This window comes from Balaenoptera musculus, chromosome 10, assembly GCF_009873245.2.
Source record: "Balaenoptera musculus isolate JJ_BM4_2016_0621 chromosome 10, mBalMus1.pri.v3, whole genome shotgun sequence".
In the NCBI taxonomy this organism is placed as follows: domain Eukaryota; kingdom Metazoa; phylum Chordata; class Mammalia; order Artiodactyla; family Balaenopteridae; genus Balaenoptera; species Balaenoptera musculus.
Genome location: NC_045794.1, coordinates 39,967,482 through 39,987,459, shown reverse-complemented (window position 1 = coordinate 39,987,459; position 19,978 = coordinate 39,967,482). Strand labels below are relative to the sequence as shown.

Below are 19,978 nucleotides of genomic sequence, written 5' to 3'. Positions count from 1 at the left end.
GAAGTGAACAACATTTCCCAATCATGTCTTTATTTTGGGTGCTGTTTAGAGCCACGTAATCCCCGCATCTTCTTAGCAAGCAGCAGGCTCTTAAAATAATTTTTAATGTAGAAAAATATTTTAGGCTCAGGGAGTACTAATTGAAGGAGGAGAAGATGGCAACAGATGAGAAGTAGCTGAGGATACGTCAAGAAGGGGAACCTATGGTTTGGGTGATGTTAAGGGCCAGGTGATAACTTTAGGCGTCCCCTCACATCAAACACTGTGAGTGCCCTACTTCCTCAACACCCCCCTCAGAACCTTGGGTGTCTGTGTACACACACGTGTTTCCCTTACAGGAACGATTCCAGGTGAAGAATCCTCCCCACACTTACATCCAGAAACTCCAGAGCTTCTTGGACCCCAGCGTAACTCGGAAGGTGAAGTGCGAGGCAGGGAGGCCCCGTTTTGCTGCCCTTTACAGTCCTGTGGGGTTTAGGGGCAGACCGTTTGACTTGGGTTGGGACTGCTTCTGAGCAATGGGAGTTGGGTTTCTGTGTTCTGAGGCCATGGCCCTGGAGTGGCTGGCTAGTAACAGAGGGCAGGACTCTAACTGCCCTCTTGTACGCCTTCCCTTTCCTTTCCTACCCCTTTTGCTTGTATTGTAAAGTTGGCTTGGGGACCTCCATCAGTGACAGAAAATTCCATGTTTACAGAAGTTCAGGAGAAGAGTGCAGGAGTCAACCAAAGTACTGAGAGAGCTGGAGATCTCACTTCGTACCAACCACATTGGGTGAGTCAGATTTGACCATCAGAGCCTTTTCACCTGGCCTCTTAGGACCTGGTGTCCACTGAGGATAGTTTGCCTGTTTCATCTCCCTGCCATGGGGCAGATTTGCCTCTTGAATGGCTTTTATTTCCCCAGAGGGCTTCAGACTGTTCCTTTTCTGGCTCTTCTCCCCCTCAGCTCTGCCAGCTGCTGACTGGATGCTGCTGGCAAGCTTGGGGCCTCTCCTGGGGTCCTCAGCCTGTGGCTTTGAGTGGAAGACATTCTCACAGCAGCTGAGACTGGAGTCTGCCTGTGGCCTGGGGCTGGGCCAGGGGAGGCCCAGAGAAGGCTGGGGGTGGGGGAGTGTGCTGCATTGGGTAGCCGAGACCTAGTTCATGGACTGTTTGGTGCCCGGAAGATTATTTGCTTGATTATAAGACAATTTTAGTTCATGAGCAGAAGCAGCTTCCTGAAGTACCAGGGAAGATCTAAGGCAGTGGGGGCCAGGAGCTGAACACCTTCCGTATTCACTGACCAGGGTACTGCCAACCCATTGACTGGGCCCCTAGAAACTACATGAGTCTTTTTTGCCAGCGAAGTGGGGAACCGGGACCTGCTGAACAGACAGAGGGCTAATGCGTGAGATACAGTGAAAGACGGCTGTGGTCTCAGTTTTATAAAACCGTAACCAGCCAGAGTAAATATAGTGAAAGTGGGAGAGAGAGAGAGAGAGAGAGAGAGAGAGAGTGTGTGTGTGTGTGTGTGTGTGTGTGTGTGTGTATGTACACCAAGGACAGTGAGGGACACCTGATGGAGAACTGCAGGCAGGGCTACAGGCCTGACCGAGGGGCCTGGCATGAACATTGAGAGCTTACACAAGTGAGAAGGCGAGCCTGGGGTCGGGGTGGAGGTTTCTGGGCAGGTTCCAGCCCCAGGGTCCTGGGCTTCCTGAGAGCAGGGGTAGAAAGAGCAAAATGACATAATACGCCTTCCCCTCCTGTCCCCTCCCAGGGCTGAGGCTGCCTGGGGTTCTTATGGAGGCTACCTGTATGCAGCCAGCTGCCTCAGCAACAGTTGTAGGGGAAATGGCACAGGAAAGAACAGGAAAGGGACAGTTCCTGGCCTCAGGAGCTGTGCTTGATGGCCAGAGTTGGCTTTCACACCTCATCTGTGAACCAGACATTGAGAACTGACCTGCTTGGAAATGTGTAACTAAGCCTTCACCTTCATTTGGTGAAGCTCCTCAGAAGGAAAGGAAGAACTGCAGAAGCCTCATCAGCTACCCCACGTGAGAGAGCAAGAGTGACCCAGATGGCAGCTCCAGACACCGTCTACCGCCCTGCATTGCTCCACAGGGCCTTTACCCCTCCCCGCTCCCTTCTCTCTCAGGCCCTCCTGCCTTCCTTATTAAGTCCTGCTACGTGAGGATGGGGGTCTGCTTTTCTCAGGAGAGGGCCACAGAGCAGTGCGGGGCAGTCCCCTCTGCCTGCCCCCTTCTACCTGGTGCCATCCGCCCTGGCCATTGGCCAGGAGCTGGGGCCAGAGCAGCATGGTTCCCAGGCCCGGGCCTCTTGGCAGTTGGCACACAAGCTAGAGGTCTGGACCTGGTCCTTGGTTCCCAGGAGCAGCTTAGTGTCTGGCATTTTAGGAGCTCCTGTCATCCGGACTGTGGCTTCTCTGGGAGAGTTATGTGGGAGGGCCCGGATCCGTCCCGGATTCTGGGGCAGGAAGAGTTTGTCAGGCTGTCAGGCTGGGGTGTGGGTGCTTCAGGGCAGTAGGAGCCCAGGGCAAGGTAGGGAGAGGAGGGTCTTGCTTCGGCAGCAGCCTGATCAGCCCCAGGCCTGCAGAGATGGGAGCTCGGGCCTGGAGTGGGCGGGCTGGGAAGTAGGATTCCAGAGCCTCTCCTGCTCCTCCTCTCCCTGGTTTGTATTGGTTTTGCGGCCTTGCCTAAGTGCCCTTTAACCTCTCCTCAAAGTGTCAAGATCCCGAAAATAGCAGTGTAGACTCAGACAGGAAATGAGAAGGGGGTGGGGAGCTGGAGCGCAGACAGACAGGAAACGGGAGGCCTGTCGGCCCCCAGAGAGGAAGCTAACTTCAGGCAGCTCCGGTGTCAGTCAGCCTCAGCCAGAGCCTGCTGCCAGATCTGAGCCGGGCCTGGTGCTCTGGCCGGGCCTCTCTCTGTAGCCCGGGGTGTGGCCAGCAAACATGGCGCTGGTGTTCCAGCTGTGGGGGAGAAGCGGCCTTGCAGGGCTGTTTGGCGCAGCTGGCCTAGAAGGACACCTGGACGCTCAGAGGGAACAGAGCACAGGAGAGTCAGGGTTCATCCTGAGAGTTTTATGTCTCTCTGGGTCCTGTATATCTATAGGACGAGAATGAGCCTGTCCTGTAACAGTCCTGGGACTCGCTCCTGACTTTCCTTCCGGGGATGTCTGAGTTCAAAAGGCCTGAAGGCAGAAGGGTGAAAATGCCCCGGTCCACTGTCTTTAGGGTGCCTAGTTGTCTTCCCTCCTGCCTCCCTGGTTCACCCTCTTAGTGGCCAGAGCCATTCTGGGGTTACTTGAGTTCCTGACTGTCCCCGCATCCTTTTCCTATTCTGCCAGACTCACCCTGACAAAACACTGAAGTCCCACGTATCCCTCTGCTCACTGCTTCCCAAAATACCTTTCCTTGAACTTGGTGGAGAGCCTTTTGGCCCAATATGCCTCTGTTCCAGACTCTCTTTGACCCTCCCTGCCTGTCTTTTAACTGAGACTTCTGTCAAGTCGGGGACCTGCTGGCTTCTGTCAGAAACAGCTCTGCACAAGGGCTACAGTAAATGCTCTGTCTAACCCTCAATTCCTCCCAGGAACGTGGCATCAGGAAGGTGCACCCAGCCACGTGCTGGACACCAGAGACCTAGAAAATGATTGAGTGGGGCCCTGGCCCTTGAGGAGGGGGCTCCTGAAAGCTGGTTTGGCTAACATGGTGTTGGAAGGCCTGTACCTTTCCTCATCCCTGGCTCTCCCGCCTAGGGACGGTCCAGGCCGGTGACGTGACCATGGCTGGGTCTGCCACAGGCTTTGATCTTCAGAATTCTCCCAGCCTGGTGCTGAGTTCCAGAGGATCCAGGAGGGGGTGTCGTTTTGTCAGAGGCACCTTTTCCTCCTCCCCCTCAATCCACTTTAGCAGACCCCTCCACTATGTTTCCTTTATCTGTAGGTGGGTGCGGGAGTTTCTGAATGATGAAAACAAAGGCCTGGACGTGCTGGTGGATTACCTGTCATTTGCCCAATGTTCCGTCATGTGAGTACCACCTGGGACTAGGGTTGGGGAACGGTGAGGAAGGACATGGTCCCATTCTGCTTTGACGAGGAAGGGTGAGCTTGCCGTAGTGAAGATGGGAATGGGAGCCCCAGGCAGGAGGGGAGGACCCAGGCAGCAGCGTGGGAGTGGACAGGCGGCCAAGGGGCTGTCTGAGATCAGTGAAGAATGCCAGGTGACTGGAGTAGAAGGTGCATTTTGGGGAGCAGGAGGAGAGATGTGGAACGGGAGCTCAGAATCCGAGCCCAAAGGATCCAGACTCCATGCTGGGAGCCGTCCAAGGAAATGTCCTGGCTTCTGGGAGAGATGCCCTGTGGGATTCGTTTGCTTTGGGAGAGCTAAGTCTTCAAGAAGCAACTTTGGGTCTCCAGTTGTGAGAGGGTTACTCCAGGTCACCCCAGGAGCAGTGAGCATGACCTTTGACGCAGACTGAAAGTGAAGCATTCAGTAACCTTTTTCAAGCAGGTGGGGGGTTTGGAGGCAGCTGGAAGTGAATTAGCGCAGAGGAGAAGGCAGTGTGGGGTAGTGGAAGGAACGAGGGCTTTCAAGTTAAGACAAAGCCCAAAGCTGGGTGTGGGTCTCTTCTGTCCTTTACTGTCTCTGTGACCTCAGGCAGGTTTGCTGAGGGCCTCTTATGTAAGAGGAGATCCATATTCCAGGGTTGCCATAAGGATTAGATGATAATGTGTGTAAAGCAGTTGTAGTATTTGGAACATAGTCTATACTGTGGTAGCTGCTTTTTATTTGTTAATTGTTATTATTTAAGGTGTTGTTCCCTCCATAATTACCTAAATATATGGAAAGAGGGATTATATTGATCGTTCATGGCATGGCCAACACATTCAGACTTAGACCCAAGGCTTACGTCAGCCCTCGGGTGACTGATCATCCCGGTTTGGCCGTGACTTTCCCGAGTGTTAGCGCTGAAAGTCCCGCGTCCTGGGGAACTCCTCAGTTCTGGGACTCAGCCCCAGCCTCGACTTCCACTTTTCTTGCTACTGTCTTTGCCCCTGGGCTGTTCTCCTTCCTCAGCAGGTTTTCACCCTCATCTCCTTAGGGTTTTGAACTAATGCCTCTCCTAGGTTTGGCCTTTGTCATTTCTTCCAGGTCATCCCCTGTTAAAACCAAGAGTGGCCCACTCCCCATTCCCGTCCCTACAGAAGTCAAGCCTCATGATCCTCCTATCCCTTAAAAGAAACTCACTCTTTTTATAGAAAGAAATGAAAAACATTTGCTGAAGCGATTTTTTTTTAAATTCAGAGCTTTTATAGCAAAAGATGTAGATTATTTTTCCAAATAAGCATATCTTGTTTCAAAAGCAAACAAATTCCAGCTGCTTGAAACCAAAATACACTGGAACCTCAGTATTGTAGTGTCCACAGCAGTACCTTGACTGTGTTTTAAAAGAAAGACTCGGAGCAGGTGAGGTAAGAGTGTGTGTTTTGGGAAGGGTTGAGGGGAAAAGAGCGAAGCCAAGTAGAGTTTGAGTGAAGGCACTTATTTGTAAACTGCACATCCCAGCTCTGGGGAATACTATTATTCACGGAGGGAAACCACTGGCAAGTGGTTTCCCTGTCCGGGAGACTCCCCTGATGTCTGCTTGAGAGCCCCGTTAAGCATGTGATCGTCAGGATCCTGAAGTCTGCTCCTGCTTCCTTGGGAACACTCAGGCATCTGCAGATACCGCTTCCTATTTCAGAAAGCCTCGGCCTCTGTGCCTTTGACCCTGGGGCTGTGCGTGTCTGAGCAGAAGCCTCCTTGGGGGAAGAGCCTGTAGGAAATGCTTGCTCAGTCCTGGGTGACCTACTGGGGGAAGAGGACAGGAAAGAGGAGTGGGGCTTGTTTCTCAGAGGGGGTAGATCCCGATGTGGGGATATGTAAAGGAGAAGGCCTTGTGGGTTTGTGATCTTGAGCTGTCCTCCTTGCCCTGGCTACACTCCCGAACTGCTGATGGTGGGAGATGTCTGGTCCCAGAAGCAGGAAGTGACATAGAAACCATCCCAACTCCTGTGGGGACTAAGGACCCCAGTTCACACACCCTCGACCTGTGATTTCTTCCCCGAGGGAAGCTGAAGCCCAAGGAGCCTCTAAACCAGAAAAACCTAGAAGCCTTAAGTAGAACCATGGAAAGAAAACCCGGTCATTAAAACCCAGTGCTAGGATGAGACCATGGTGCTTTTCCTGAACATAGAGGCCTGTCCCACTCTGGCTTTGTCGGGACCCCCGTTCCCTTCCACTCAGACCTGGCCTCGTGAACCTAGTCCAGAGCCACCCGGGCCCCACCCTCAGGGCACTGAGAGGCCCCTTTGGCTGCTGCCATTTGCCCCCTAGTAATCCCTTCACTTGGCCTGTTCCCCACCACTGCTCTGCAGGGCGGATTCTCCAAGGGGAGCGGCAGCTTCTCTGAGATGCCCCTCTATGGCTGGGAGTGCAGAAAGACTGCCAGCTCCCCGCGTCCCTTCGGGCCCGTGGGGAGGTGACTCCTGGAGGCCAGTGGGGGGCAGCGGCTGGCCTCGGTCAGCACCCGCATCTCCTCAGATCCCCCTCCTGGCTGCTGCCGGTGACTACTCTGCCCTACTCAGCCCTCCTGACCAGGGTTGGGTCTCTGCTGCCCAATTCCGCTTTCTCTTCTGCTGCCCTTGCTTCTTGTTGCCCTAGACGTCTAAAGGGCGGGGGTGGGCTCGCCGGGCGGCTTGGCACTGAATTTCTCCTGTGTGTGCGCTTGTGTCCTTTCCTGCTCCAGGTTTGACTTTGAGGCTCTGGAGAGTGGTGACGATGGTGCATTTGACAAGCTCCGGTCCTGGAGCAGGTCCATCGAGGACCTGCAGCCACCCAGCGCCCTGTCAGCCCCCTTCACCAACAGCCTCGCTCGCTCTGCGCGCCAGTCTGTGCTCCGGTATGTGTGCTCTCGCTCTGCCCGCCTGCCTCCCACCCTCGTCCCCGTCCAGGTCTTGGGTGACAGCGGTGAGTGCTCATGCTCCTCCCTTCACTCTTGCTTCCAGGCTCAGCTCTCTTGCCCTCTGCCTGCCAGTCTGTCTCTGGTCTGTCCTCTCTGTCTCCTTGACTCTGCCCAGCGATCTGTCCTGGGTAAGTACATCACCCTCGGCTGTGCCCACCCCATCTGGGGTTCCAGCCCTCCCCTCTCCTCTCCCCGTCTCTGGGGTCCCCCTCCGTTCACCATTCTCACTCTGCCGTTCCTCCAGGCCTCTGGGCAGGGCTTGTCCTCACCCAGCTCCTTAGTCTTCACCAGCTGGTCCAGCACCTGCCCTCATGTCTGTTTCCCTCTGCTCTGCACGCAGCCCCATCAGCTGCCCGGAGACCAGCTCCCACCCAACCTACTGCTGCTCACCTTCCCTTCACTTCTTCCTTTAGGCCTTTTTTTTTCCTCCAAGGCTGCAGCGTGTTCATTTGTCTGTAGTATCTGAAGAGCCATCCTGCCCGGAGGCAGGTGGACGGACCGGATGATTTCTGAGAGCCCCTCTTACAGAGGGAGGCTTTCCTTTGGGTCCTATGGCCCTTTCCATGGCCTCTGTCTCTCAGCCATGCTTTTCTCCTAGTCTTCTTTGGGTTTTGCCCATTCTAGTCATGCACGAGCAGATACCACTTGTGTTTCCTTTTTTTTCCATGAAACATCACTAGGGGCAGTCAGATGTAGTCCCTAGCCCTTCTATAGCCTTTGGGGTCTGCTCTGTCTTTTCTAGGACATAGATGTGGGATGGGAGCTAAGATGCCCCTGCCCCAGGGAATGTGTTAAAGATGCAGTGACTAGAAGGAGGAGGAAGGATGGCTCAAATGAATGTCTCCTGGACCCATCTTGAGGTCTAGGAAGGCCTACACACCTCGTGTTGTATCTTGGAGGACGTCTGGGCTTAGGATGGTTTGGGCACTGGTTGTAATGCTGGGATCCTGGATAGTTAACTGACAAAGACCTGTTCCAGGGAGGTGAAAACAGTGGAGCGCCCTGCCCCCTGCACCTGCACCCCCTGCATCTCTCTGGGCTGCGGGTGCAAGGTCCTCCGTCCCCCTTTTCTTCTGCTGCTGAGGGGCAGCCTGCTGTCTGGGTGATGGCAAGTGCTTCTAGACCCTTCACCAGCAGCCCCTCTCCCCCAGGTATAGCACTCTCCCTGGGCGCAGGGCGCTGAAGAACTCCCGCCTGGTGAGCCAGAAGGATGACGTCCACGTCTGTATCCTTTGTCTCAGAGCCATCATGAACTATCAGGTAAGGCGACAGCACTAGCCACGGGTGCTCTGCCTCTTCTGCCTCATCTCCCACACCAGGAGAGCTAGGAAGGCACCAGCTTGTAAAAGACAAGTTTGCTGGTGGGCCTGCAGTCAGGGAGCTCCGTCTGGGATCTGCCTTCCCCACCGTCACGGTCTCCCCTCCTTCTGTCCTTTCCCCTTGCTACAGTATGGATTCAACCTGGTCATGTCCCACCCTCACGCTGTCAATGAGATTGCGCTCAGCCTCAACAACAAGAATCCAAGGTGAGTTCCTTCCCTCCCCTTTCCTCCCCGCTCTGCCCAGGACTCTGGAGAACTGGGCTGCACTTGTCCCTGCCAAGAAGTCCTGCCTGGCCTCAGGTCCTGTGGCCTAGGTCAGCGCCTTGGTTTGGCCCCTCACCTCTGCTGGAGGAGGAGTGTTCTGCTCTCCTCTGGTCTACACAGCTCAGGGAGGGAGAAGGCCTGCCTTCCCCTGCCTTCTTTCCCAAACCCACCCTCTCCCTCACCACCGAGGCTGTCTCTACTCTCTTGAAAGGACTCACCCAGTTGTGGAAGTGAGCTGTGTGGTGGCCAGGGTCAGGGGCTAGGGTGTTAATCTTCATTCTCCACCCCTTAGGACCAAAGCACTTGTCTTAGAGCTCCTGGCAGCCGTGTGTTTGGTACGGGGAGGTCATGAAATCATTCTTGCTGCCTTTGACAATTTCAAAGAGGTCAGTTTCCTATGCGCGCGTGCGTGCGTGCGTGTGTGTGTGTGTGTGTGTGTGTTTGGCGGGGAGGAGGTGTGAGCCAGGTAGGTAAGCGCCCTTTCCTGTGATCTCACACATCCTAGGGATTTTAACAGCCTAGTGCTTTTAGCTAGGTAGTCTGCCCCCTGCTTTTTTAAACCAAAACCCAAACTTCAGTCTTACTAGATCTTGTGTCGGGAAAGCTCCTGATTGGCCAGCGAAGGATGCCCTCACTTGAGGGCTGTAGTCCAGCAGTTCTAACCTGCTGTGCAGCAGAATACCTGAAGAGCCTGTGTTAAATGCACAGACCCCTGGGAGGCCTGGCCATCTGTGCTTTAACAGGCTCCCCAGGTCGTTCTGAGGCAGTGAACCCACTGGTAGAACCCGAGGCAGTTATATTTGTAGTTGGAGGAGAAGGCAAGCAGGGGTCCTCCTGGGGTGTTGGCTGTCGTTGGTGAGGGGAGAGGGAGCTCCGACTTGGAATTCCCCAGACTCTGGGCCTGGCTTTGAAACCCCCATCTGCTTGAACGTAGGATTCCTCGACATACAGCTGCAGCTGCTGGTCCCACCTCTTCCTCCTTTTTGGACCTCTTCCCTAGCATCCATTGTTCAAGCCAGGAAATGGCTTTTCCTCCTTGAAGCCAGAGGCTCAGAGGAGTCTCTGGACCCCTCTCAGCACAGAGGCTTTCCTGCACCCAGGCCTCTCTCCTGCGTCCCCACTAGGACTTCAGCCTCCTGCCTCGGCCATGGCCTCCAACCTTCCTCCACCCTCCCTCTTTCCTTCAATAGCTCGGCAACACCAGACCCCTGTGTTTCTTCTTGGCCTACCCTCAGAGGCACCCAGAGCCCAGACTAAGGGCCCACGCTTTACTGTGCTCCCTCAGGGACCCAGAGCAGATGCCAGGTCCCAGGCTTTCTTCTATCATGTCCCAAGTGACCCGTTACATAGAAAGAACTGTGGTTACACTTGGTCTGAACCAGTCCCTTTGCTGGATGTTCCTGGGAACCAGGACTCAGGGGCTTGGGTTCTGCATGGGACAGATCCTATTACTGAGAAAGTTTGCTTGTTCAGGTATGCAAGGAGCTGCACCGCTTTGAGAAGCTGATGGAGTATTTCCGGAATGAGGACAGCAACATCGACTTCATGGTGAGGAGCTGGTCCTGGGTCAGGTGCATGCCCAGCAGGGCCGCCTACTCCTTGAGAACAGGGGCTGGGCCGACAGCATACTTTGATGTTCTGTGTAGGACCTCGAGTGGTTCTCTACTCAGTAAATGCTCCTTGTCCACTCACTCACTCACCCCAGAAAGCTTTGAGAAACTCCAGGACAATTTCTGTCTTGGGTCTACCTCCTTTCCCCCTTTGTGTGGCCGTACTGTCCCTGATTTGGATCCTTTCTGAGCTGCTTTCCTCTTCCCCAGCTTTTCCTCTAGCTTCGCTTCCCTTCAGTCTAGGGTATACAGCTAGTAGGGTTGTCTCAAGGAATACCTGCTGGTGTGCAAAGGAAATCAGCTAAATATTCATTTACACCTATTTCTCATGTAATTTACTTGTCTTCATAAAATGAATATTAAGTTTGACATTTTTTAAGTTAAAATTCTCTTATTGCTCCCTGAAAGACTTACCTTTTTTACTCCTTTTGATTATCCACCTGATGATGCTGGCTCTAACAGCTGCCTCCCCTCCATGTCTCGGCTCTCTCTGCCCCTCTGGGCTGCTCCTTCCCCAGGTGGCCTGCATGCAGTTTATCAACATCGTGGTACACTCGGTGGAGGATATGAACTTCCGGGTCCACCTGCAGTATGAGTTTACAAAGCTGGGGCTGGAGGAGTTCCTGCAGGTGAGCTGGGCTGGAGTCCTCACGGGGTGAGGCGCTTCGGGGAAGAGGACCAGCTTAGCTGTATCACATAGGAGTTTTTCTTTTACAAGAGGCTAGTCACGGATGCTCCCGGCACCCGGCCTGTCTTCTGTGACCTGGGACTCTGGCCTTTGCGCAGAGGGCTCCTCAGTCAGTCAGCTCCACAGGGCGAGAATCTGACACGGCTACAGTAGGAGCTCCCTGGGTCCTAGGCTCTAGGAAGAGGTCATGGAGGCTGATGAGGAGGCTCCCCCAACTACTACTCTCTCTGCTTTTCCCCAGAAGTCAAGGCACACAGAGAGCGAGAAGCTGCAGGTGCAGATCCAGGCATACCTGGACAACGTGTTTGATGTGGGGGGTCTGCTGGAGGATGCCGAGACCAAGAATGTGGCCCTGGAGAAGGTGGAAGAGCTGGAGGAGCATGTGTCCCATGTAGGTGGTCCTCCTTTGCTGCCAGAACCACTGTTGAGGGTGGGGAGAGAGTGGGGACATCTGAGTCCCAGGAATCCTGAACTTGACCTACTTACCTCCCGACTGAGCCTCAGGGAAGCCTCAGAATCCACTGGGGCTCTCTAGCGCATGCTCTGGCTGAGGCACTAGTTCATCCGCGGTGGAACACACATTGACCTCAGGACTGAGTGTGAGGTGGCCTCAGGCTCGAGAGAGGCAGATGTGGCCATTTGCCTTGTACTATTTCATGTGGTCTCAGACCCTGGGCCCACAGTAGTGACATAGGGAAGCCACTGGGCCAAGCTGCCTTTGGGGCCCTGGGTGGAGGGGTCGGGCCTGGGTCCTGACTGGGGTTCAGACTGTACTGAGTGCCCAGACTTCAGGGCCATCCCCAAACCTGCCCTTCTCATCCTGCAGCTCACAGAGAAGCTTCTGGACCTAGAGAATGAGAACATGATGCGTGTGGCAGAGCTAGAGAAGCAGCTGCTGCAGCGGGAGAAGGAACTCGAGAGCATCAAGGTACCAGGTTACATGGGGAAGGGAGCCCCTGACTGGTACTGGGTGCTGGGGCCTGGGGATCTTGCTTTTCGTTCCTGAGTCATGTCAAGTCCTCGAGAATCCAGATATTAATTCACCCCTGAGGCACTCAAATGAGGGTGGGCTGATGATTTCACCCCATGTTTTAGCTGGAGAGGGAAGCTGGAGCCAGAGTGGGCCAGACACACACACAGGAGGGTGGGAGCAGGTGGGGCACCTCTGGAGCCCCTGTCTCCTCCTGCCAGCCCACCCCCTTGCTTCTCCCTCACCCGCACCTCCACGTGCTTCCCCAGCCCAGCGTAATGAACAGGCTCAGAATAGCCCAGGTACTTGGGGCTGTTTATTAGGATATCCACCAGGTATCCCAAATTGGAGAGCAGGGCCTCCTCACATTTCAGTGTCTTCTCTGTCCCTCACCTAACTTTTTGTTAGTTATAAAATCATGCCCCAACCCATCTCTTCTTCCACAGGAATACAATTATGCTGGCTCTGTTGAGCTCAGTACATATCTGCCAAGCCCCTGCTAAGAGGCTGAAGCGCTGAATTGGGAGTATGGAGGATAAGGCAGGGTCTTGTCTGTAGGGGGCTTCCAACTGAGCGACTATACAAATCAAATGAAATGAGAACAGGACTGAGGCACAGAGGGCTGAGAGCCGCCATAGCAGGCTGCTGGTGGGTCAAGGAGAGTTTCACAAGGGTAGCCTTCTACCTGGGCCTTGAGGGACCAGTGAGACTGGGCTGGAGCAGTGAGGAAGGACACTGCAGGGTGCCAGCCAAGCAGGCTTGCTCTTCGGCCCCCCCTCTTTGGTTCTGCTGCGTTCCAGTTTTCCCTGGGTTTCTGCCGCCCTCTGCCTCTGAGCGCCCTCCCAGAGACCCCTGGGTAGGAAGTCTCACTCCCAGGAGCATCGCCTGCTGCGCCTTCAGGCGCTCTTTTCTTAATGGTGCTATCTGCCCAATAGGAGACCTACGAGAACACGAGCCACCAGGTACACACCCTGCGGCGGCTCATTAAAGAGAAGGAGGAGGCCTTCCAGCGCCGATGCCACTTGGAGCCCACCGCCCGGGACCTAGAGTCAGTGGGCAGTGAGGCCCTGGCCCGGGTGGGCCCTGAGGAACTGAATGAGGGCATGCCCCCCTCCGACCTGGACCTCCTGGCTCCGGCCCCGCCCCCCGAGGAGGCCCTACCTCTGCCTCCGCCGCCGGCTCCTCCCTTGCCCCCTCCACCTCCCCCGTTACCAGGTAAGCAGGACCCTTACCTGGTAAAAGGCAAGAGGTGCAGCCTTATTGTGGGGCCAGACCAAAAGCCCAGTCAGCAGCATCTCCACAGGGAGAAACTGGGGATGTGGCTGGAAGGATGTAAAGTCAGGTGGGAGAGGCTGAGGGAGGGTTAGAATCCGAGGGAGGCTCAGGTTACTAGGGAAGGGATGTCTACGAGCAGATGTGGATCTGTTTTAAGGAGCGTAAAGATGCCGCTCCTGATTCCTCTGAAGACATCCAAGGAGAGGGCTTAGACCAAAGCAGGAGAGGGTGGGTCAGAGACAGCACGACCTGCCCCGTCAGTTAGGACCCCTGGGAGCCACTTGGGCAGGGAGTTCATGCAGCCTCCTTCCCTGATAGTCTTTAAGGACAGGTAGGGCGGACAGAGGGGAGTCTCTTGGCCCCTGGGTCACTGTGCTATTTCTTCTTTTCCCAGACAAGTGTCCCCCAGCCCCACCTCTCCCCGGCGCTGCTCCCTCTGTGGTGTTGACAGTAGGCCTGTCAGGTGAGTGTCCCGAGGGCTCTGGGCAGGGCTGGTGGGACCGAGGGAGTGTGTCCTTGGCTCCTGCCTCGCTGATCCTCCTTCCAAATTAGCCATTCGCATTAAGAAACCTATCAAGACCAAGTTCCGGCTGCCTGTCTTCAACTGGACCGCACTGAAACCCAACCAGATCAGCGGCACTGTCTTTAGCGAACTTGATGATGAGAAGATCTTGGAGGTAGCGGGGCCTGGGGCCCTCAGGGCTGGGGTTGGGAGCTGGGGACCAGGTTGCCCTTTAAGGTAGATCTCTTGGCTTTGGAAGAGCCCTCAGACTCAGCCCTCCATGTACCAGAGCTGAGCTGATGCTGGTGTGCTGCCAGGGGGTCCTCTTGTAGAATGAGGCCACAGCATTTTCCCTTCTCATCAACTCCTGCCAGGACCTGGATCTGGACAAGTTTGAAGAACTGTTCAAGACAAAAGCCCAGGGCCCTGCCCTTGACCTCATCTGCTCCAAGAACAAGACAGCACAAAAGGCTGCCAGCAAGGTGACCCTGCTGGAAGCCAATCGTGCCAAGAACCTGGCCATCACCCTCCGCAAGGCTGGCCGCTCAGCTGAGGAGATCTGCAGGGCCATCCACACGTGAGGCTCCCACTGACCTTGCCCTGGTCCCCAGCTAGTTGGTAACCCACCTAGGATCTCCACCTAGGATCCTAGCCTTCCCTGGAGTCCATTGACAGAACCCCCTCAGTCATCCAGTGGCTTGGCCAGAACTTACTGCATCTGTGCTGTGTGCCAGGTACTGTGTGAGGTACTGGGGAGTAAGCCCAGACCTTCATTCAAGGAGCTCCCAGTCTAATGGGAACAGTCCAGTAACATTGGGTGACAACACCAAGGTAGTGGAGGTACAGGCAGCTTTGGGAGAACAGGGAGGGCCAGGTAGCTGAGCTTGGTGATCAGGGAAGGCTTCCTGGAGGAGGTGATGTCTCACTTGCGACCTGAAGGATGTATATGAACTCCAGGTCAGGGCCTGGAGGGAGAGGCATGGTGCCCTGAGTACTGAAAATTGACTCTGGCTTTAGTGTAAGGAGGGGAGTAGGAGAGACAGAGTAGAGAGGCGAGTGGAGGTCTTGCAGGCTGGGCCTCCTAAGCCACGTCCAGGTGTTAAGACTTCTCCCTAGTTGCAGAGGGAAGACATCGAAAGGCTCTTAAACAGGGCATGGAATGTGACCCTAGGATTGCTACTGGTGCTGAGTAACACCAGTCCTGGAGTTACTGGAGGTGAGACAGTGAGTCCTCTGCCTCTGGCTGTGTGCTGCTCAAGACCCCACCCTCCGTCCTTATAGGAGCTGAAAAATGAAGGGATGACAGATAATGTGGGCAAAGGCAAGACCTGAGGTGGTCCCTCCCTCCTACACAGGTTTGACCTCCAGACACTACCCGTGGACTTCGTGGAGTGCCTGATGCGCTTCCTGCCCACAGAGGCTGAGGTGAAGCTGCTGCGGCAATACGAGCGGGAGCGGCAGCCCCTGGAGGAGCTGGCGGCCGAGGACCGCTTCATGCTGCTCTTCAGCAAGGTGGAGCGGCTGACCCAGCGAATGGCTGGCATGGCCTTCCTGGGCAACTTCCAGGACAACCTGCAGATGCTCACGCCGGTACGGCCCCCGCCTGTATCATGGTTGTCTGCGGCCGCCCCTCCGCCCTTTACCTGCTGGTCGCCTCCCCTGCCAGCCCCTCCCTGACTTTGCCGCATCCCGGCATGGGGCCACTCAGCTATTCATCTTGCCTTCCAGCAACTCAATGCCATCATTGCAGCCTCTGCCTCCGTCAAGTCCTCACAGAAGCTGAAGCAGATGTTGGAGGTGGGGAGAGGTTGGGATGGAGGTGCCGGGGGTTCCCAGGTCCTGGGTGGGGGCCTGGCGCTATACAGAGAGGAGGAAGGAGCCCTCGGGTCTTGCCCTGAGTTCCTCCCGTGCCTCTTTTGGACAGATCATACTTGCCCTGGGGAACTACATGAACAGCAGCAAGCGGGGCGCTGTGTATGGCTTCAAGCTCCAGAGCCTGGATCTGGTAAGATGGTGGGGACAGCAAGTGGCCAGGAAGCTGGAGGGGGCAGCGGCTGTGGAGCCAGGGTGTTCAGCCCTCTTGCACTGACCCCTGTCCCCCTCTACCAGCTGCTGGACACCAAGTCCACTGACAGGAAGATGACACTGCTGCACTTCATCGCCCTGACGGTAAAGGAGAAATACCCAGACCTGGCTAACTTCTGGCATGAGCTGCACTTTGTGGAGAAAGCTGCAGCAGGTGAGGGGAGCCTGGCCCAGCAAGCCTGCCTCGTGTCCAGCTCAGGACAATCCCTGGAAGCTATGAGGAGGGGGAGCACTTGGGTGCCTTTCTTTCTTGCTTTTGTTTTCTTTTTTCTGACCACTTCAAAGTTTTCCGCTGGGGCCGTGGGCAGGGGCCACCCCAGAGGGAGCTTTCCTACAGGCACCAGGCCCCACCCGGCCCTTTCCACTTGGGTGCTGTGGGAGCCGGACGGGAAAGGCAGTGGAGGCTCTTCACTGCCAACTCCCCCAAGCTGGCCCCAGAGCCTGTGTCTCTGTGATGTATGTGCAGTGCTTAGAAAACCCATGAACCCCCCCACAGACCTAGGGTGGCTGTTATTTTTGCCCCCCTCGTGAAACTGGGGCAGGCCTGGGGCAGCTCTGTTTTGGAGCCCAGCAGTCTGCGGCTCACCTTCCCTTGCTACCTTCGGGGTCAGGAGCCCGCGGCCTCTTTTCCTTTTCCTTGCCCCTGTGAGAGCTTGGCTAGCTTGGTTCGCCCCTCTCTGTCCACACTGGTAGCTCTGGAAGTGGGGCTCCCATGCTGAGCGGGAGGGCTGGAGCTTGCTGTAGTCCTCAGCCCGGACTCTGGTGACAACAGTGTCCCTGGAGAACGTGCTGCTAGACGTGAAGGAGCTGGGCCGGGGCATGGAGCTGATTCGGCGGGAGTGCAGCATACATGACAACAGCGTCCTGCGCAACTTCCTTAGCGCCAACGAAGGCAAACTGGACAAGCTCCAGCGCGACGCCAAGACAGCCGAGGTGAGCACAGGGTGGAGGTGGGTGGGAGAGGCTGGGGCCAAGGTGCCGTGCGCCTCTGGCGGGCTTAGTTCTGGTTCTTGGGTCAAAGAACTTTCGTCAAGCAGCTGGCTGGCTGGTCGTGGGGGAGAGGGGGCGCTGGGGGTGGCAGGCAGCTGCCTCTGGAGACGCACTCCAGGGGGCTTGGCGAGCCCCTAGTTCTTTGCCCTCCCACAGGGGCTGTGGGGGGCTGCGGCTTCCTGTGGGCCTCCTGCCCCTGCTGGGAGCCGGGCTTCTCGTTCCCCACCAGGCTGACCCCTTCTGCCCACCCCCTCCCCAGGAGGCCTACAATGCTGTTGTGCGCTACTTCGGTGAGAGTCCCAAGACCACGCCTCCTTCTGTATTCTTCCCAGTATTTGTCCGATTCATTCGTTCTTACAAGGTGAGCAGAAGAGAGGCTTTTAAAGAGGAGTTTGGCTGAGAGAAAACTGGTAGGGGGAGAGAGGGCTGGGCTTCAAGCTTGGGCCTTTTCCGTCTCCTCCTCTGAGTCCTGCGAGGGAGCGATGGAAGCTGGCCACAGGCCTCTTAGCTGTGAACTGGTGGGCAGGGTGGGGGCCCAGGCCCTTCCTGTCATTGTTTGGGGCAGGAAGTGCCCCTCCAGAGAGTGGCCACCTGGGGTTGCTGGTCCCACCGACACCCACTCTCCACCCTCAGTGTCAGCCCCTCCCCTCACAGCCCGTGTGAGCCACACACATACACACACACACACCCCCCGCCCCCATCTTTCATGGTTCTTAGGAAGCAGAACAAGAGAACGAAGCCCGCAAGAAGCAGGAGGAGGTAATGCGGGAGAAGCAGCTGGCTCAGGAAGCCAAGAAACTGGATGCCAAGGTGGGTGGGACCAAGAACTGGGGCCTGGAAAACACGGCAAAGGATTAGGAGGGGGTGGAGCAGAGAGCTGGAGAGGAGATGGAGAACTGGAGCCCACAGACCACCCAGAGGGCCTGATGATGGAGTCCAAAGGGATGGAGAGGGGGGCTATGGGAGGGGATTCCTAGGCAATGATGGGGGCTGGGCTGGCGAGCACAATCAAGGGCATCCTCAGACTGCATCTTGGGGCAGGAACTAGCCCCGTGGTACGTTAGCGGTGACTCCCTTTCCCTTCAAATGCTCGGCTCTAGACCCCATCCCAGCGGAACAAGTGGCAACAGCAGGAGCTAATTGCAGAGCTGAGGCGGCGCCAGGCCAAGGAGCACCGGCCTGTTTATGAGGGGAAGGATGGTACCATTGAGGACATCATCACAGGTGGGGCCCTTTTCCGTCCCTGGTGCCTGGCCACTGGGCCCAGCTCCCAAACCCCAACCATAGGCCTTTGGGCCCTCCTCCTCCCACCCCACCCCCATGGGGCCTGACCACTGTGTCTCTCTCCTGGGCCACAGTGCTGAAGAGTGTCCCTTTCACGGCCCGTACTGCCAAGCGGGGCTCACGCTTCTTCTGTGATGCAGCCCATCATGATGAGTCAAACTGTTAACCCCCAAGGCTGGGGCCCTTGACAGGTACTGGGCACCACAGCTGCCCTCTCTGCATGCCCACCTCCCAGGACTCCTGCTGGGTCCCACAGGTGCCTCCTCTCCTGCATGGCTTGGAACCATTCTCTGGCAGCCTCGTGATGGGGACACATACTCCTTCCCTTGCATGCCCCATGCTCTGAGAAGCATGGCTTATCCCCTGCATGTGCCCTCAGGGAAGTGGTTCTCTCTCCCACTAATGCTGTCTGGCTTCAACTAAGACCCAAGGGGTAGGGAGTTGCCAAAACAGGCAGGACCAGGCGTGCCGCCACTGATCACTGAGGCAGAGTCTCTGGTCCTGGGCCCAGGTATCATTTGTCCTTGCCTCCTGTAAGAGCTCTGGCAGTGGCTTCTGCCCAGGGGCATCAGATGACCCTTGACCTGTTTCCTGATATCCAATCTGCCTGGGGTCTCTTCCTAGCTTCTAGATCTTGCTGAGTCCACCTTGTTTCTGTCACTCCCCAGTGGCCTCTAGTACCCCCCACCTGTTCTTCTGAACGTGCAGAGCCCACCCCAGAAATCTCCCTGACCATCCCCTCCAGTCTCTCTCGACCTCACGGCTGGCTCTTCGCTGGCCCTGCCTGTGTGGCTAGGCCCTCAGAAGGTGGGCCTGGCCCAGCCTCCCTGCCTGTTCACAGGCCTCTGTTTCCCCTACAGGCCTCCACCAGCAGCCCCTTGTCGTTTGCCACCAAGCCAGGAGTGCCGCACCGCCCGCTGGCCCCCCTCGGGCTCCAGGCCCCCACTGAGACCTTCTTGGAGGCAGAAGCACTTCAACCCTGAGTCCTTCAAGTCCAACCAGTGGACCTGAAGCCCTGGAGTTGGCCAAGGGCCCAGCAGAGGGCTACGCTGCTCTCAACCCAGTGTCCACCCTAGCTCTCAAAGCTGCATCTTGCCTGCCGCCACTGTGGGCACTAGGTCTTTCAGGGCCTGGCACTTCCCTGGTGCCTCCAGTACTGCACTTTGCTCCCAAGGTCTTCAACATCATTTCCTCAAGGGTCAGCTCAGGGCTGGAGAAAACCATTTCCAGCTTTAGGCTATGTATGGGCACCTAGGCCCACCATCACTAGAGCCAGAGGGACGAGAGGAGAAAGCAATTTTCCCTTCTTTTTTCCCCCCTTACTTTTTGCAACCCGATGGTCAGCTGCGATCTAGAAGTGTCCAAGCTTAGGGAGCCCTGGGGCCCTGCCAGTCTCAGATCGTCTTTTACCAGGAGCAAGGCTCTCCTAAGCCTGGGCCGTGTGCCCTAGTGATAAGGGGAGAGGAGAGACGCCACGCTCCCTGCCCTTGGCCCTTTGCGTTCTAGGCTGACTATCCATGCCGAGGTGGGCAGAGGACTAGTTTTCTCTGCCTAGGGAAAGGGTGTGCCAAGAACGTCCTCACCTCCTTCCCCCAGCTAGGTTTTGTTGGCAGGGGCGGGGTCACGTCGGTCTTAGCTATTTTCTCCGTCCCCTGCCGGTTTCTTCTCGGCCCCTGGGAGGGAATACAGGGGCCCACTCCTTTTTGTACATGTACCACTTCCTTCTCTCTTGTACATAAACTCCAGACTTTCCTTCTCTCAACAAAGGCTTGAAATACCAGGCCTGACTCTGTCTCCTCTTTCTGAGTGTGGGGGGCTAAGCTGGCCGTTTAGGCTGACCCAAGCCACGGGGATAGAAAGGAGGCTGGGCAGAGCTGCCACGCTTGGGGGAGGTGAGTGCGGAAGCCTGGAGAAGGAGAACCTGGCTAGATGGGCTCCAGCCACACAAAGGGAGGCAGGCCTGCTGTGAGGCACCAGTGCC

At 56.3% G+C, this 19,978-nt stretch overlaps 1 protein-coding gene across 6 annotated transcripts in view; it reads left to right on the top strand.

Annotated features, from left to right (window-relative positions):
* The window catches only part of FMNL3 (formin like 3), a 54,653-nt gene extending 34,876 nt beyond the window's left edge, over positions 1–19,777 (top strand). For 2 of the 6 annotated variants that reach the window (XM_036866991.1, XM_036866995.1), the window contains 25 exons: positions 339–419; positions 696–772; positions 3,947–4,030; positions 6,792–6,944; positions 8,159–8,267; positions 8,457–8,533; positions 8,886–8,979; positions 10,067–10,141; positions 10,722–10,832; positions 11,133–11,282; positions 11,718–11,819; positions 12,797–13,076; positions 13,531–13,599; positions 13,689–13,813; positions 14,013–14,215; positions 14,994–15,228; positions 15,367–15,435; positions 15,563–15,643; positions 15,748–15,877; positions 16,496–16,656; positions 16,973–17,074; positions 17,431–17,523; positions 17,814–17,937; positions 18,072–18,188; positions 18,858–19,777. In XM_036866991.1, the coding sequence (XP_036722886.1) occupies positions 339–419; positions 696–772; positions 3,947–4,030; positions 6,792–6,944; positions 8,159–8,267; positions 8,457–8,533; positions 8,886–8,979; positions 10,067–10,141; positions 10,722–10,832; positions 11,133–11,282; positions 11,718–11,819; positions 12,797–13,076; positions 13,531–13,599; positions 13,689–13,813; positions 14,013–14,215; positions 14,994–15,228; positions 15,367–15,435; positions 15,563–15,643; positions 15,748–15,877; positions 16,496–16,656; positions 16,973–17,074; positions 17,431–17,523; positions 17,814–17,937; positions 18,072–18,163 (2,877 nt within the window). In that variant the 3' untranslated portion in view covers positions 18,164–18,188; positions 18,858–19,777. The remainder of the gene's footprint in view (positions 1–338; positions 420–695; positions 773–3,946; positions 4,031–6,791; positions 6,945–8,158; positions 8,268–8,456; positions 8,534–8,885; positions 8,980–10,066; positions 10,142–10,721; positions 10,833–11,132; positions 11,283–11,717; positions 11,820–12,796; positions 13,077–13,530; positions 13,600–13,688; positions 13,814–14,012; positions 14,216–14,993; positions 15,229–15,366; positions 15,436–15,562; positions 15,644–15,747; positions 15,878–16,495; positions 16,657–16,972; positions 17,075–17,430; positions 17,524–17,813; positions 17,938–18,071; positions 18,189–18,857) is intronic. The other 4 variants (XM_036866990.1, XM_036866992.1, XM_036866993.1 and 1 more) reach the window with 4 other exon arrangements.
* Positions 19,778–19,978: the final 201 nt, after the last annotated feature.